Source organism: Micromys minutus (assembly GCF_963924665.1).
Source record: "Micromys minutus genome assembly, chromosome: 9".
Lineage (NCBI taxonomy): Eukaryota > Metazoa > Chordata > Mammalia > Rodentia > Muridae > Micromys > Micromys minutus.
In genome coordinates this window covers 22,343,887-22,361,744 of record NC_137978.1, presented here as the reverse complement: position 1 = coordinate 22,361,744, position 17,858 = coordinate 22,343,887, and the positions used below count along the sequence as shown (strand labels likewise).

At 41.1% G+C, this 17,858-nt stretch overlaps 1 protein-coding gene across 2 annotated transcripts in view; it reads right to left on the bottom strand.

Annotated features, from left to right (window-relative positions):
- Nucleotides 1-260: 260 nt before the first annotated feature.
- The window catches only part of PDE4B (phosphodiesterase 4B), a gene marked incomplete at both ends in the record, with an annotated part of 442,442 nt that continues 424,844 nt past the window's right edge, over nucleotides 261-17,858 (bottom strand). For both annotated transcript variants that reach the window (XM_080921154.1, XM_080921155.1), the window contains 9 exons: nucleotides 261-2,528; nucleotides 4,575-4,757; nucleotides 5,440-5,562; nucleotides 5,653-5,807; nucleotides 7,584-7,683; nucleotides 9,412-9,576; nucleotides 9,701-9,799; nucleotides 11,185-11,363; nucleotides 16,510-16,603. In XM_080921154.1, coding sequence (XP_080777280.1) covers nucleotides 2,163-2,528; nucleotides 4,575-4,757; nucleotides 5,440-5,562; nucleotides 5,653-5,807; nucleotides 7,584-7,683; nucleotides 9,412-9,576; nucleotides 9,701-9,799; nucleotides 11,185-11,363; nucleotides 16,510-16,603 — 1,464 coding nt within the window. The remainder of the gene's footprint in view (nucleotides 2,529-4,574; nucleotides 4,758-5,439; nucleotides 5,563-5,652; nucleotides 5,808-7,583; nucleotides 7,684-9,411; nucleotides 9,577-9,700; nucleotides 9,800-11,184; nucleotides 11,364-16,509; nucleotides 16,604-17,858) is intronic.

Here is a 17,858-nt window from a genome sequence, read left to right as displayed (position 1 = left end):
TTTTGTCAAGTATGGTAAAGAGGAACAAGGAGAAGGAGAAAAAGAGGGAGAAGAAGGAGGAGGAGAAGGAGGAAGAGGAGAAGAAGAAGAAAAAGAGCAAGAAAAAGAAGAAGAAGAAGAAGAAGAAGAAGAAGAAGAAGAAGAAGAAGAAGAAGAAGAAGAAGAAGAAGAAGAAGAAGAAGAAGAAGAAGAAGAAGAAGGCGGCTGCTTTAATATATTAGAATTGACCACAAAATGAATGGGGCTACAATCTAATTTATTCATGCTTTTGTTTATTCAGCTCATATAAAAGTCTCTTAAGAATGCATTTTAGCACAATATATAATAGTAATAATATTATGACATACATTGTGAGAAACTTTTGAAAACAGTATAATGTCCACCTGGAACAACGCAGTGTTACAGACGTCTGAACCCATTGGTCATGCACATTTTGTGCCACGTTCTTTAACTATTGTCACAATGCTGAACTGAAGCATGAAACAATTTACAAACTGAAACTGACACCAGGAAGAGGCTTAACGAGTGTTATCAGAAGCTTCACATTTGCGTAATTTATGACATCAGTTCACATTCTATGATAAAAATTCACATTGTCTTCTTGTTGCCTTTGATGAATTTGAACATGGCTCCTCTGCTTGTGAGCAGTATGGAGACTAGCTCTTCCAAGTCAGTAGTTTGAGGATACTCAGTATCATCTGTGATCAAATGTAGTGTTGTTTTTTTAGGACCAAAGTCACAATTAGAGCAGAGCCCAGTGACAACCCAACTCATGCATCCAGAGACTTGGATGGAACATAGGTTAAAAACAAAACAAAACAAAAAAACAAAAAACTGACATCCCAGTGCTCCTAGCCCCTACCAAACTATATAAAATAAAACTTCAGTATAAACCATTTAGTATCTAATATGATAATCCTGTTTGCAAAACCAGCTCATCAAAGGGTTGGGCAGAATTAGGGACTCAGACAAGAAAAGGGCAGACCCTTGGAACAATAGCCATTCCTGTCCTTAACTGATAATGGGGCTTCATGTCTCCCTCAAGCAATGTTTGGGATATATAATACACAATACAAAACATTACAAGAAAAGGTTGCAACTCTTAGGCAGAGTTTTCTACACAAATTTAACACCACCATTGGCAGGCAATGTTAGATATATAAATTAATAACTTACAAAAACATTACAATATGTACATTATGTAATAAATACATGGTTATAAACAGGAAGAGAGGGAAGTGTTAATGCAGGGGGCAGTACAAGACAAAGAAGGCAGCGTCAAACTGAAAAACGGTATACTTGAGTGGAGGAGGGGTGAGAGAGGAGGGATGGCATGTGGTCTGCAGCTCACAGTGGCCTGGAGGCTGGGAAGCGGCCACACACATGGCCTCACTACTCCATAGACTGATGGAAAACATCATAGCTTCTTCCACAGACCTCCTGGCTTGTTGGGCATGAGTTTAAAGCAAAGCAGAGAGACTTCTCAGGGAAAACCAGTGCTCAAAGCAGGCAAACAGCTAAGTTGCAGGGGCCACTATGGAGTCAGATTGGACAAAGAGAAGGGTTACTGTCTGTGGCTAGAACCGCATCTGTCCTGTCTATTTGCAAAAGTTAACTGGAGGAACGTCAAAGATATTGCCCAAGAAAGAAGAAAAACTACTCTCTTTCTTTTTCTTTTTGTTTTTCCAGAAAGACTCAAAAAAGTTTGTAGAAGAAGGTACTAAACTCTAGATATTCAACAGGCATTTCAAAGACACGAAAACAGTTTACAAAAAAGGCACACAGGTTGGCAGACAACGGGATGGGTGAAATTTATAGATGACATTGTTTGTGAGTTCAGTCACTTGTCAGGACAGCTTCCCAACACCTAGTGCAGAGCAATCTCTCAACTCTGTGTCCTCTGTTTTCAAGCCATTTAGCTGTGGTGGGAACTGGCCTCTACCACCACATACAGCTTCGGGTCTCCACCAAGCTCGCAGGCAAGGCAAGGTAGCATGGAACTGCTATTTGCTTCAGGGCCTTGCATTCTGGCTCCAAACTCAAGTAACTGGAAAGGCCAGGTGGCCTTTGTCCTGTGCAGGCCTTGGCCATGATAGGTTGGCCCTACCACTCAGCTGGCATGCTCATCAAGGGTAGAATGTTCATCTCCACACAGAGGGAGATTATGTGTCGGTTGGAGACTTGTCTTCTGTTGCAATGTCTATGTCAGTCTCTTCCAGGGAATCTCTGTTCTCTGGATCGATCACACAAAGTGTCTTTGTGCTGCCGAAATAGTTGGGGCCTTCTCCCTCCTTCTCTGGTCCTTCTGAATCCTCTTCTTCAAGGGTCAGTTCGAACTGAAACTTCTCCATAAGACCTTGGCAGTCCCTGCTCCTGTCATCCAGTGGTGGGGAGGGGCTCTGGGGAATCATACTCTGGTACCAGTTCCTGTTATCTTCTAGTGTATCCAGAATGTCTTGAGCATCAGGCTGAACCAGGTCTGCCCAGGTCTCCCACAGTGGATGGACAATGTAGTCAATGAAACCAACCTGGAGGAAAAGAGGACCACACATCTGTTACTGCATGGGGCCCTTGAAAACCAAGCCTCCTGTCTTGGTTGCTATATCAACAGAGAAAGGGACCCAAGAGTACCAACAGTAAGAAGTTTGCTTATTTGATCTCTTGCTATATGGTAGGTCCTGGGCTATATACAATGTGTGCAGACACCTCTTAATCCTGTAAAGTATTGTTGCCTGCTGTTTACAAAGGGAGAAACTGAGAATGTGGAAACCAACCAGGGTACAGAGATTAGCTTGGAAGTGGCAGACTTGGGCCTTGTCTCCTAGTTGTCTGGCTCCAACGTCTGTGTTCCTCTCGCTGCAGCAGTCTTTCTTTTCCCATCTGCCAGCTAGGTCTGGATGTAACTGGGAATAACTTTGTCACTACTTGGATTCTGTGAGTCACTCATTCCCTGAAGGAAGCCCCAAGTCTGAAGTGTACTAATTCAATAGTCTCTCCCTGATAATTATTAAATATGTCACCATGCAAAGACAACAGGAGCTGGTTCTCCACTATTCTGGAACTTCTCAAGTCTTTACCTTGTTAGAAGACTGTTTAAAATAGTAAAATGGTTGCAAACAATTCAAACCCTAAACAAACAAATATCTCCAGTGTGGATACTGCTGCTGTTGTTTAGGATCCATAGCGCACAAAATCATTTCCATAAGGGGAAGAAGGAAAATAAAAACAAGTAAGTAGTTCGTTTTGCCTGTGTGCAAGAGCATAAATCAAGGCAGTGGCTCTGTTGTGGTTTGCACAGGGGCTATGCATCCTGCAGGAGCTAGTTAAGTGGCCTTAAACTGACCTCCTCACTGTCAGACAAACAGGAAACACTGGGGATTGGGCAGGTAAAGAGAATAGGCACCAGTGAATGAGGGAATGGAATTCCCCTGCCAGGGTATGGGTGGGGCCGGAGGGAGAGATGCTGAGTTGGAATCAAAGGGGAGATGAGCTAGGGTCTTTTAGGGACATTGTGTTTTATCTTTTCACTCTGCTGGAAACCTTTCTTCATCAATATTCCGGAACAAGGCCAGTCATTTAATATATTCAAATTATATAAACAAGAACTTCGGTCAAATGTGAGATTCTGCCCTACCTCACTCCATATGTGTGTGAGCATGTGTGTATGTGGTTGTGTGGTTACGTGTGTGTGTGTGTGTGTGTGGTGGGTGTGCCCATAAATGTATGTATAATGCCTTTTAATTGTTCTTTTCCAACTTAATAAGCAAGACTCATAAGTCAGGGCAGCTGTGATCTGTACTAGTTACAGGAGTTTGGCTGAATGATTAAGATGACTTTGTTCCCACCCATTCATTTTTTTCTATTATCTCTTCATTTATGGTTTAAAGGATTTTGGAGGCCATTTGCAAAGTGATTTCCAGGGACTAGAAAGAAACCCACAGCAACAAACATGGGTAACCTAACACAGCAGTCACTTAATTTCTTCACTTGCTTTTAGTAAGAAATACTAAAGCCTTTCATGGAAGATCATTACTAGTTGTTTATTCCCTGGGACCTTGGATGAGAAAACTCCAAATATTAAGAACTTCTAGGTAAAAGCTGGATTTCCAGATCAAGCATACGATGTTCAGCAGAGCCCAGTGGATGAAGGCAACGTGGCAACTGGGGAGACGTGCACACATGACAGAAAGGGCGACTGGGCCACTAAGAGGTTGACAAATGGGACCAGGAGAACAGCTGTTTATTGGTTTGCCTGCTTGCTTCTTTTGTCTTACACTGGGAAGACGCATTCCCCACATTTCGAAGATGAAAGGTACAGGTGCTCATGTGTCCACCAAATCTAATAAGGTCTTAGATAACTGGAAACTTTGCTTAATGCACCGCCTGAGAAACCATGCATGGAGAAAGCAAAGGAAGGATAAACATGGTGGAATTAAATGTATAGTCACTTCTTTATCATTTCACAGACATTCGTGTGCATGAGCGCACACACAATGGCTAAAAGAAAAGAACTCTCTAGTTCTACTATTAGCAGAGTTCATAAAAACATTGAAAAAAAATCTCAGTGTAGATACCTGGGATTTTTCCACAGAAGCTGTGTGTTTATCACACATTGGGCTAATCTCCATTCCTCTCTCCCGCTCTTTGTCTCCCTGTTGGAAAAACTCCTCCATGATACGATCAGTCCATTGTCGATACAATTCCAAGGACTTGGTAGGGTTGCTCAGGTCTGCACAGTGTACCATGTTTCGAAGAACCTGAAATGATCAAGTTTTGGGAAATCCCATAAAACTAAGCATAACTGCAACCAGAACATCTTCTCCCTCTCATCCCAGCACATTTTGTACCAAGAACATCTTAGTTGAATATAATTATGATACACCCATCAAAAGAGCAGTATTTCAATGGTGCTCACCAGGGTTTGTTATTTACCATTAGAGCCTCAAAAAGGAAGTGTGTATATTTTCCTAGACTGATGATGTTTTTTGAGTATAAAAACTAGAGGAGGTATTAGAAGTCAAATTTTGCTAACATTTCTTTCTTTAGTTTGGAAAAAATGCAAAGAATAACCAACCCAAAGTAGTTACTTCTAGATTTTTCATGGGTGGAAAAACCGCTCATGGCAATTTGTTTAGCACAATCAACCCTAACAAAATTGCAATTGGTGAAATTTGTATTAAAATGTGAGCTTTGAGGACCAATATTCACATATACCCTACTACAAACAGACATTGCAACTCAATTTTAGAACCAAGCAATTCAATGAATACAGTATTGCTTACTTCATAAATGAACTGATAAACTCCATTTTCTTAACTTGTTTAAAAAAGATGTCCAAAGGTTTAGTGATAATCTAGGTCATGCAACTAACCAAATTTCTATTTTCTTTTTCCAAATACTTCTTGGTTTCGTTTAGTTTGGCTTTGTGTCATCAGATACCTGTATCCGGTCGGTATAGTTGTCCAGGAGAAGAACACCAGAGCTCGTCACCTTTTTGGTTTCTACCATCGTTTTAAGGTCAGCCAGGAGGCTCATGTGTTTGGACATATCAGTTGCTAACACCTTGGATAAAGACAGAATTAAAACTGTTAATCAAGTCAGTCTGTAGAGAAAATGGCAAATGTAAGTGAGGGATGCAGGCTGGCATCTTACCATGTCAATCACCATTTTCCTGAGTGTCTGGCGTTGCTTCTTGGTAAGATTCTGGAAGATGTCACAGTGCTCCTCTTGTAGCAGTTTGAATCCCACAGCAAGGTGATGGTTTTCCAGCACAGATTCATCATTATACATCAAAGCGAGTTCGGAATCTAATAAAGAAAAATGATGACCATAAGAATGTAATAAAATTGTATAATGCAAACACTGGCATTGCTTCAATGTGAAATTTGATCTAGCTCATTTTAAATTATTTCAAGAGCCATCATCCATAGGTCATTAAATACTGGGGAAGCAGAGCTAAAGATGATTCCCGGAGATATTACAACAGGACTTTTCTCTTTCACAGGAGATGAAGAATTTAACATTAGATAAACTATTTTCATCTCAGCTTACAATTTCCTTTAATTCTTTGTGCATTTTGTGTTTTGAAAAGGAATGAAATGAAAACACAGATGCATTATCAAATGCACTAAGATTTTCCAACTATGCTCACTCTGATATATGCTCCCCAACCTCTGACAACTGTGAGTTTAGATCCTCAAAAACAGATGATGTGTTGGCATAAAATATTATTTTAACTCAATAATGTAGCTTTTGGAAGTTTCTATAAATATGATAACTGAGCAAAAATATTTTTATAAACAATGTTGATGTTAGATTTCCCTTTTTCTGGGTTTCTATACCAGAAACTTCAATGGCTAGGCACACAAACTCCAACTTCCACTTTGCTTTATCTATATTTGGTCTGACACAGCTTCCTACCCAAGTGTATAGTCATCAAACTCATGTGGTATGTGCCAACTACATACTAGTGTTCTCTCTCTCTCAGAAACCATAGCTTTCTCTGAAGTAATTTAAGCTCCCTTGTTCTGTTAGCCCTGTAGCCAAGGGCACAGATTTATAAACATGCTTTATATGTCTCAGTATTCTAAGTAGCTATATTTCCCTTGAGAAACAAACTATCAGCATGTTAAATTGACTAAACTAACCCATGCAAAGAGGCAGGTACCATAGACCCAAAGTCTATGCTGTTGATGTTTTTAAAAAACAAGACAAAGAGATTAAAACTGAAGAAAGAAAACCAGTGTTCCCTAAGCTTAGGATATGCAGATATTTTGAAGATAAAGACAAGGACAAACAACAGAAGGCCTCTGCTAGCAGGAAGCTCAGACAGTACTTTTTTTTTTTTTTAATAAAACTACCAGTACTAGATGTCAATCATGATCATAATGAGATAACCAGTATCATCAAAAGAAAATGTACATAGAGATGGAGCATAACTGAGACGATGAATAAATTCTGAATAGCATAAATTCATAAAACCCTGGGGATAGCTTCAGATCCCGAGGCTGGTCAAACTAGGTCCTTCACTTGCTCTCCAGAGTCAGTAGTCAAAGCTATGCAGTTGGAAAAAAAAAAAATGTGTAGACCTTTAATGACTCTTCCTCTTGAACTGTAGGAACCTACTCCAGTGTTCCGTGAGGAATGTTACTTCTATTTGAAGACTGGAATTCTCAACCCTAGCATCTCTGCCTGTCATCCAGGATAGAGGGACACTCATGGTTTACTATGTTATGTATGTTAGCTTCACAAAAGACCGAGAGTCACTATCACACACCCAAGCTTTTCTCATCTTGCCAGGCCACTCCAAATCTTTTATTCTTTTGATTTTCCATATTGTATTTTTCCAAACTTTGGAGCTTTGTTTTATGGCTTGCCCCTGACTATCTCCAAGCTCTCCATGCACCTCAAACACTGTGTTGACAAGTTGGACACAGTATCCAGGAAAGGCCTCAGCAATTTCCATGGAATGGAAGGATTACCTCATCATTGCCCTTGTTATTACCCATAGTGAAAACATTAGGAGGAAAAGGCTGCCATGAATCACAGAATAAGCTGGAATAACTGTGCAGTGGTGAACTCACTTGTATTGATGAGAAACTGATTGGAGACTCCAGGATGATCAACATCATGGATGGCAGCTGCAAAAATGGCAGCCAGGATTTCCAGGTCTGTGAAGACAGCCTGTGGGTTCAAAGGAGCCCATTAACTCTACATCCAACGTACCTGTCTCACTCTTCAGTTTCATCCTGTTCAAGTAAAACCACATTTTTCTCTTGTTGGGAGAGGCATTGTTGATTTTTATGAGAGCTCAGGATGTTGATTTAATTAAGCATAAGGCTCTGTTAATCACCAAAAATCTCTGATGTGAAAAGGATGATGACCAGAGCTCATCCTATATTGAATCTGTAGGCTGAGGTTTGGATAAGTCATTAACACAATGTTGATCTTGCGTGTAAATGTCTGTAGTTGGTGTCTTGGATTTATGGAGTACAATGCTTATGCAATGCAGCCTGTGCCAGTTAGAAAGTAAGTCATACTTCTCTGGGAACATGACACATAGTAACCTTCATACCCAGGCAAGCTAAGTAACTAGGGGTGGAATCGGCTCAACTCCAGCCTTGGGAGCAAATGATAAAATGTTTGCCAATTCACATACCCACTGCATGTGTACTGTAGGTTAGAGTTGGAAACATTTCCAACAACCAATGCCTAATGTTATACTGCTTCACTCCTTCACATTGTCATGGAGACCTCTCTCTCTGTCCTCTTCCTCCCCCATGGACAGTGATTTCAATCTTGTTCTTGCTAGGTACACAATCCTGCTGGCTCTTAAGCCTCTTTGAAGATGGAATTCTTCTGTTCATTCAAATGTTAGCTCACTTTATACCTCTTCCGCAAAAGACCAATCCTATTACACATCAAGCATTCTACACGTCTTTTCTAAGTCTGTAATGCTCAGAGCCAATTGAGAGCCAAACAGTAGCTATGTATGGATAACACTAGGTGAATAGTGCTACCCGACTTCATGAGTGTAAAAGCAATACTGTTTTTCTGTCAGGGGGATTAAATACCCTTACCTCCATCTCACATTAGCAAGTTTCCTTAGATTGTTTGTTTCAAATCATGTGAAAGTTAAGCAAAAGAGTTTAGTCTTCCTCTAACTCCCAAAATGGGTCTGCCAAAGTGGCTGGATAAGGCCTGGCCAGTCTTCTCTTTTCTGGCAGAGGGCAGTACTTAGTTACTCACTCTTGCCATCTGTCCAGCGGTGGCACAGCTGGGCACATTACTAATCATGGTAGCTCATGAGAAAGCTTGAACTACAAGGGAACGAGTCATAACCATCTCCACAGCAGTTTTAGGGAGCAGAGTTTTTAGCTTCTACTTATTAATCCGTCTGCTCTTGATTTTCAGTTACTACTTTGAATTTCTAGAAAAACAAATCTATAGATGGTTATCCCTAATGGAGACTAAAAAGAACATCTCATGTAACATACTCGGTTTATCTTCCTTGGGGCCTGGAATGAGTGCATACTGGGCAATTCAGATGATCACATACAGTGTATATGTACTGTATGACAGATACTAAAGAAGATGCCTTGAGATACAGTGTATCCCTTACTAGAAATATGATGAAGATAAGTCATGGGTATTTCACTGTCTGATAAGTAAATAACTTTCAGATGGCAAAGATAAAAAAAGGAATATTACACTGATACCAGAACACAAGGAAAGCAGAAGTGTTATTGATTTTCATAAGTAACCCAAATTGATGACTGTCATAGCCACCGAAGAAGTATTATAAATACCCAGGGTTATTCAATCGAATCATCTCTATAAAGGTAGTGTGCATCTTTGATACTTTTTAAAAACAGGATGGGTGGACATGCAAAGCAGATTGTAACTGCTCACATCTAGTGCTGGCGTAGAAAGGAGAACGTGAGTTGACTGGACCACGTCAGCAGCATGCAGGCTGTTGTGATAGGCCACATCAGAATGGTAATGGTCTTCTAAGGTCATCATGTAGGTCACAAAGGTGTCGGATGAGATTTTGAACGTCTTTAGAAGGTCTCTTTCCTGTATAGGAATATGGATTAGGGCACGAATGAGTAGATGTCCAAAACTGGAGAAAGGGTTGTCATCAAAGTAACATGGAGTATAAAATAGAGCTCTGCTCCAAGATAATCAGTGTCTGTCTCACCTGGAATATGGCATACATGATGCATGTGAGGGGCCGATTATGTGAGTACCCAGCCACATTGAAGATGTTAAGGCCCCATTTGTTCAGGTCCTCCAGCTCCTGCAAATGAAAATGAGAGAAACTTAAGAATAATATTTTGTTAATGTTGTAAAATATTTTATATGGTTTTATTTGGGAGAAATTAGCTGCTGAGCCTTTCATGCATTTGTTTAGAGTCCTGGTTGTATAAGAATCCTAGAAGTGTGGACTGGCTAGATATCCTCTTTGTGATAACTACAGGTTTCTGCACATTGTTTTGTTAAGAAACATCCAGGTATGCTTGCATTTCTAACTTGAGTTGCTGACATACACATGACAAACCCCCATCTTCACCCGATGCTGTTTTTAAAGGCAGATCAAAGGAGCACAGGCTTCTGGTCCTATTCCCATCTCTCCCTTGCTACTCACTGGCCCATCAGCAACAGCTGCTGGGCAAATTCCCCCAGCCTTTGCTCATTATCCCTGAAGTCAAATCAGGGGGACTCAGCTACTGGAAGAGTGAGCCAAACTCAACCCTAACTCGGCATTAATGGTCATGAAGACTGCCTGATATGGGCAATAGCTTAGAGTTGATGGGCCTCCCACTGACATTGAAGGAACAACATTCAGACCTTTGCTGTAGTATTATTCCAAAAATGATCTGCTAAGAGGAGTAACTTATTTCCATTTGAATAACTGGCCAGAGGCTTGACCCAATGTTTAGTCAACTTTTCTCTGATGGTAGTTATCAGAAGGCCTTATGGAAGAAGTTTTGTTCCAGGGAAGCTCACTTAAACCTTTGATCAGGCTGCAAGGACCTTAGCAGCCAGTACTGTGCAATCCCCTACAGGAGTAATGAATGTTTCCAGTCCTTCCCTCCACTACTGGGTTGGGATTAGTGGTCAACATTATCACAGGCTCTTCATGTTATCTTTTCCCCTAGTGCCTGGAATACTTTCCCCCTTTGTCCTCTGGGATAATGCAGCCCAGCCTGCCAGCTTTCTCTATTTCCTTCCCAGCAGGATGTTCTAGCCACAAGGAACTCTGTATTATTGAAAACTGAGCCTATATTCAGGAATAAGGAACAGTCTTTTGGTATAAAAGGATTTTGGTCAAGTGCTCCATCAGTGAACAAAGAGGCTACATCAGCTTCTGTATTATAAAACTCAGTGGCAAAGCATATGTGATCCTTCTTTTCTAAATGATGGATGGTGTGTGTGTGTGTGCATGTGTGTGTGTGTGTGTGTTTGTGCTTGTGGGGGGTGTGTTTGCATGTATGTGAGTGTGTGAATATGTGCATGTGTGTGTGTACATTTGTGTGTTCATGTGTGTGTGCCTGCCTATGAATGTGTGCATGTGTGTGTGCATGTGTGTGGGTATGTGTTTGCACATATTTGAGTGTGTGTTTGCATGTGTGTGAGTGTGCAGTGGAGAGGTGCATGCACATGTGCACAGCTCATTCTCACCTTGGCTAGATGATCCTCATTTTCCGTGTTGACTCCGAAGCGTGAGATGCTTGTGTTGTTCAGGCTTGAGCTGTGCATCAGTTTCTTCACTCCACTTATCTGGGTCATGAGCTGCTGCTTCTTCTTCTTCTCTCTGTCCTTCTGGGTGGGGGATGGGATTTCCACGTCGTTCTGCTTGTCTGCAATGGAACGGGGAACATGCTTTTGAGCACATGTGTGCCCGTACGCATACAGTAGTATTCAGAACAACACGAACCCTGAGTAACGGGGTTTAAATTTCATAAAGAACTTTTGTAGCATGGCATCGCTGGATCTGCACATGGGCCTGTGAAGCAGGTGAGAAACATATGGGTTGGTCCATGTTGTTGCCAAAGTAAACTGAGGCCCAGAGGAGCTTTAACTTTAAACAAGAAGTGGCAGAGATCAGGACCCAAACCCCATCTTCTGGTTTCAGTGAAACCAGAATTACAATCATATTTGCAAAGTGGAGTATCAATATTTATAGAGAAAATTTTTGTTAAAGCGAGTGACATATTTTTGCATATAAAATGTTCATTAGAGGACACAGTGACATGGGTCTGTGGTCCCAGCACTGGGGAGGCAGAGGTAGGAGGACAAGGGTTTGCAGACCTGCATAATAAATTTGAGGCTAGCCTAGGCTATGTGGAACTCATCTTAAAACAAACAGCAACAAAACTTTCATTGTAGAAGACAGGCCCAGTTTAACAAAAACAAACTTTGCTATGCTTATTTTATTATACTTTTATTCCTTTTTCTGTAAAAACATTATATAAATTGAATTAGGCTCAATTTAAATAAAAATATATCTTAGATAAGGAAATGATTTTATAACTTTCAAATACTTATTTTAAAGCTTTGGCTCATTACCATTTGATATTGGGATAAGATTATAATTTAATTTTCTCCATGTTTTGTGCCTATTATTTTTCTAATAAATAATAAGGCCGTCTACCCACAATAGGTATTTTAGTTAATAATATGTTTATGGTTATTAACTATTGATAATCTCAGTTAGCTTTCCTTTAAATTTACAAGATAACAGCTGAGCTAGTATCAGTATAAATGAGTATCTAGATGCATGTAAAATCTTTCCAGTATATTACTACTACCTACTAACTATCAAAAACTGTATTTCCCTTTGCAGGGAATTCTGAGTGCCTGTGATGGTGTGTTTCCTCTGTCTTGCTACAGGGGTACCTGTAGAGGCACAAAGATCATGACTGGTTCCATGGCTGACCCAGTCCTTTCTTGGACTAAATAACATCCCTGGCTGAAAGAGTTAATGCGGCTCTCAGCAGTGCACACATTGATCTTTGCATGTCACAGTGAAAATCAGTAAAGCAACAACACCCGCAATGAGAGTGGCATGCTTCCAGATGACATGCTGGGACAGGGCTGACTTGCTTTCAGACTCCTGCAGATGATGGCATACTCATGTGTCCTCTTTGGGGACATCTGCCTGCTTACAAGCCCTGGAGACATTCCATCAAGGCAAATCAAGCACAGCAAGACAGGGCCAGCTTCAGCCTCCCACCTGGCTGTTGGGGCAGCTTAGCATTTTCCATAGCCAGCCTCTAGGAGCTCACAAGTCTGTCACTTCTGATTAGGATTTTAGTCGCTTCAATTAATTTAGAGGTTTTCAAAGTATTTGGTGTCAAGTAGCACTGAGAAAATTTTTTAAATTCATGAATGTATGGGCCACACCCAAATCTCTCTCTCTCTCTCTCTCTCTCTCTCTCTCCCACCCTCCCTCCTTCCCTCCCTCCCTAAATTCTCCCTGCTGTCTGGATGCTCAGAACTAGACTTGGGAACAAATAACAATCCCACACTCATTTCTCAGATGAAGTCAGCAATTTGCACCAACTCAAAGGATAACCTAGTTAACAGATATTTATTCTGCAATTACTTTGTACATAGTGATTTAATAGCCCAGAGCCTAGGCCTTAGGGTTCCTGTTAAAAATCTTTTTCCAGTCTCTGGTGTTATTTTAATTTTGAAATTCCCCTTCTTTCTGTCACTTCACAGCTAATAGCTACCATGTTTGGCTAGAATGAAAGCCCTTGTTTTCCCCAACTACCATTCTTCATATTTGGTTTAGAAGGTTGTCCGATTCCTCAGTGCCTCTCCAGACTGAAGCATCTCTGGTGGGACCAGCAGCTTTTCTGGTTTGGGTTAATTAAAGGTTCCCTGCGCCCATGAGTAACTGAGCAGAACTGCCATGTCTGGAACAAGGCAATGAGGAGCATTACACACCAGGGTGCCAGCCACATTCATGGGTGTTCCCCTATGCAATCTCTGGAACATGCACTAGGCTTCCCTGTTTGGAATATCCTCTGGCTAGCAATTAGCCAGATTCCTATGGAAACAACCAGAATCACAGACTCAAAAACTGGCAAAAAAAAAAAAAAAAAAAAAAAAACAAAAAAAAAAAAAAAAACCCACAAATAAAACCCAAAACCAACAAACTTTCAGTGAATTAGCATTTCTAGTTGTCAGAATACAGTGGAGATACTGGTGGGCTACTTCAAAGCAAGTATGTAAACAATCAAAAGACACGCCCGAGAACTGGTCTTAGTCACTGTTGGTGGCTAGTTTGAAGGGTTTTGCTTGTTAGAGCCTGTGATGGTGACAATTCTAAATTTCTTTCCTGCAAACCTTAAAAGGTCTAGCTTTTGAGGTAGGATGTTGACTACATTTTAAAAGAAACTTTTCTTTACCTGTAAAAGTACTGACTAGCTTTTAATGTAACACCTAAAAAGTTTGTTTTATATTTGTGGTCTGCACCTATGCCCTTTGTACTTCTGAGATTAGTCACTCCACATTACACTTTTCCCAGCAACATGAAATCCACTATCACATTAGTGAAGGGCCTATATTGGTCCATGACTTACTTACTGCCTGGCTCTCTGCATCCCTCTAAACATTGTCTTTTCAGATGGGAAAGCCCAGAACTTGCACAGATGCGTGGGTTGGGAGATACCCTTTCTTTCTCTTGGGCATGTTTTAAGACTCTCCCACTTTTGCTGAGAAACTGTTTTTAAGTATAATGTCATCTGAGATTGTCATCTCCATGTGTTTGTTCTGCAATGACTGTTATTTTCAGAACAAAGCCTTTTATATTCCATGAAATTAACACTTTATTTTTATTTCCAGCCATCCTGATTTCTAAAGAAAAAAACATGTCTAAAATAGTATCCACATCACACCCTTAAAGGGGATCTATTCCTTATGCTCTTATAAATTTTGATGAAGGATGGTATCTGGTATTTATTTCTAAAAACCCATAGCTCTGGCAGGGAAAAATATTTGTCAAGTGACTTTAGATTGTTTATTCCTTCATTCTTCTCAACTTCAGTTCTGTTTCCTATATAATGAGGAAATATATCACGAGGCCCTTAAAGTCCACTACAGATACGACAATTTATAAGGAAGCCTCGAGGTCCTCCAGGGACACTCCCTTCCCCCTAAGACAGGGCTAAGAGTCCTCACTCTGCACTTGCAGCCCAGAAGCAAACTTAGATTGTCTGTACAAATTGCAAGTCTGATGCTTACTACAGAGGGGTCAAGTGTGTCTTAGGGAAGCTGCTGAGCTACTGTGCCCCTGACAGACTCACACAATGTAGGGGTTGGAAGAGCTGAAGGGCTGCATCTCTCCTGGGGTTCCCATATTTCAGATGAAGAACCTGAGCCATCTTGTGTGTCTGCATCTTTTGTCTGTGTTAAACAACCTTCCTGCTTGCCTGTCTAGCCTGTTTTGTTTGGCCAAGTACCCATTCAAGAGCATATGCACACATATATACACACACCACCCTTCTAATACTAATACTGAGAGAAGTTAGTGCTGATTTCACTCCTGTTGTCAGTTCCTGTCAAGTGTCCTGCAAACAGTTCCCAGCTTATGAAAAATAATTGACTGTTTCATGAACCAAGGTACGTATCTGAGACAGGGGGAGGAACATTCCTGTGTTCAGAGATAATGGAGAAAGCCAAGAGAAGAAAAGGATTGGTGATTGTGCCTTCTCTTTGTTTATATTCCAGCCACTACTGGAAAACAAGTATAGGTAAAAATTCCTCTCCTTTGTTCTCTGAGAAGCATTGCTGCCACTGCAGCTAGGAACAGCAGGTGCTGAAGAACACCCACTTATGGGGAGAGCTGGGAGGATGGCCTCTGCCTGCGCATCTGCAGTTTGTTGGTCTGCTGGATGACCAAGGGTTGCAAAGTAATGCTGTGCTGAGCATTTACTGCATGGGTGGCTGCTAGGAAAGCTGGCCTGTTAGGAGGAAGGGCTTTGGAGAGAAAGATAGAGGGCTGATTTTTTTTTTTTTTTTTTAAACAGAGCTGCAGGCGGACTCTGCTCCCTGAGACACCAAGGCCAATGCTCATTTACTAAGGGGCTGTGCCAAAAGGAAAGCTGGGATGCTCAGCTGTAAGAATGGGTCACTTCCTTGGGGGGAAATGGAGCTGCATAAGCAAGGATAGTTCAAAGGGAGAAGACTCCAACTGTCAGGGCGTCCCATGTATTTTTGTAGTACACACACAACGATGCCGTGGACCATTAAAACAGGCCGAATAGGCTCGTGATACAAAAGTTCCCCTTAAGAAAATTTAAGTTAAACAAGACCCTGGGAATAATTGAGGACCACCCCTGCAACCCTATGGCCAGTGCTCTGTCTGCGTTAAGTACTGCCCACATAATTGCAGAGAGCACTAAAAGATTAGAACGAGAAGACAATGGTTCAATGGTATTGCGTAGACACGGCTTCTTAGACCTGATTCCTACCCCTGCAGTATACATGCATTCATCCTTAAGAAATAACCCACCAAAGGGACGGTCAAATTATTTCCAGAATATGCTCTCCCAGACTCTACACTACATGTAGAGGTATTAAAGAATGCTTAAAAGGAAGGCTTTTTTCCTTAAAGCCCAGTTACTAGATGAATTGGATTTTTTTATTAAGAGATTCTGGTAGAGGGGTAGAGGAGTTGCTGGGTAGGGTATCAGACCTTCAGCTGCTCTCTGGAGGTCCCCATGGGTTGGGCGCAGTAATATAAAACTGTGTAAATGCGAACAACCCATCATAACCTGTCATAACCTGTTCTCTTTAGAGGGTATCTTTATTTCATAAATATTATTTTCCTGCTTACTGTTTTCCTATAGAGAACAGCTTTAGCTCTTATCTTGGATGGATTTTTTTTTTTTTGTTCTGTGCTTAACCTCACTCCAAATTCACGGGGATGCCCTTGGCAGGCTGAGAAAACATCACCCTTCAGAAGCTCAGTGGGTTTTCCTGTTAACATCTTACCCAAGAAGGTGTTGGAAATGTACTCGGACACCTGGTTCCCCGACCGGCTCATCTCTGAGAGGTGCGTCAGCTCCCGGTTCAGCATCCTTTTGAACTGTTTGTAACGAAAAGAAAATGCATTAAGTGTCTAGGAGAAAGCAAACCATTGCTGTATTTTCAATTTTACTTTCTAGGAACCCAGAGTCTATCAGCCAATTCCATTAGGTTAACGAGAGCTACAATACCAGTCATAATATCCCCTCAGTTTGAAAGCATCCTAATGTCACTGCAGAAAAAAAAAAAATAGTTCTTAAAATTGTTTTCTGATTGCTTTTGAAGTTGTAAACTCAGGAAAAAGAAATTTTAATAAAGGCCAAAATAATGTCACTTGAATTAGGAAATTGAAAATATGCCCAAAAATATAGTCTGAAGTGATAACGTATTCAGCGAGAACAGATTAAGTAAAAAGTTGAATAAAAAAGGAAGAGAGGCAGAAAGCATCCTTTTAAAATGGAGTTGAGAAGAAGTAGAATTGAAACACATTACAGTATGTTAAGATACAATGCAAAGAAACATGTTTTATTTCATTATAAGAAGCCCCAGTGGGTTAAACGAATACACAAATTACACCACTGCTCCTGCGGTCTACTCCGAGAAATACCGACGGACATAAAAGGATCACATTCTATCAGAGACACATAACGCAATCAAATTGACCCACCTTGATATAACCCCAAGATACAGATAACAAATAGTTTGCCTCAGGCATTTTGGAAGCTCTTCTTGACACAATCCACAAATCCCTCTGAAAGAATTCAATTCTGTGAGAGAGGTCTCCAGAGGATCAGGAAACCTCTGCAGTTCCAGTGGCTAAAGAATGAAAACTTAGAAAAGACAAAGCCTTCCAAATGGGTGGTATTTCCTAATCCACAGCAAGCCCATCTTCATTCACACTCTGTTCTTGCAAGAAGCTTACGGGCTCCCTGCTTTATTTCCAGGCAGAAGAGAGGAGTGAAATCAGAATTGTACGAAGGAGCAAGAGCCTGTCCAAATGCATTCAGCTGACTGACTTGAAGCACTCCATCAGTATGAACGGTCCTGGTGCCCGGAGGGTTTTCCACCCTAGATTAGTCTAACTCGGCCAGGGAAGAGGGGATCTCTTTCCCCTGGGAGCTGTCTGACTGGGAAACAGCCATCTTTTAAAAAGGAGAAGATTAAAATGGAGGAAGCCCCATGAATATTTAAGTAAACCTGAGGTCCTACCCTCCCCCGTTCCAGCTAGGTGTTCTTTAACCCTCTCTTCCTCTGCAGACAGCCCTCTGCAGATGCAGCCTGACACAGCACTCAGCTCTTCTAATAGCTTCCAAATG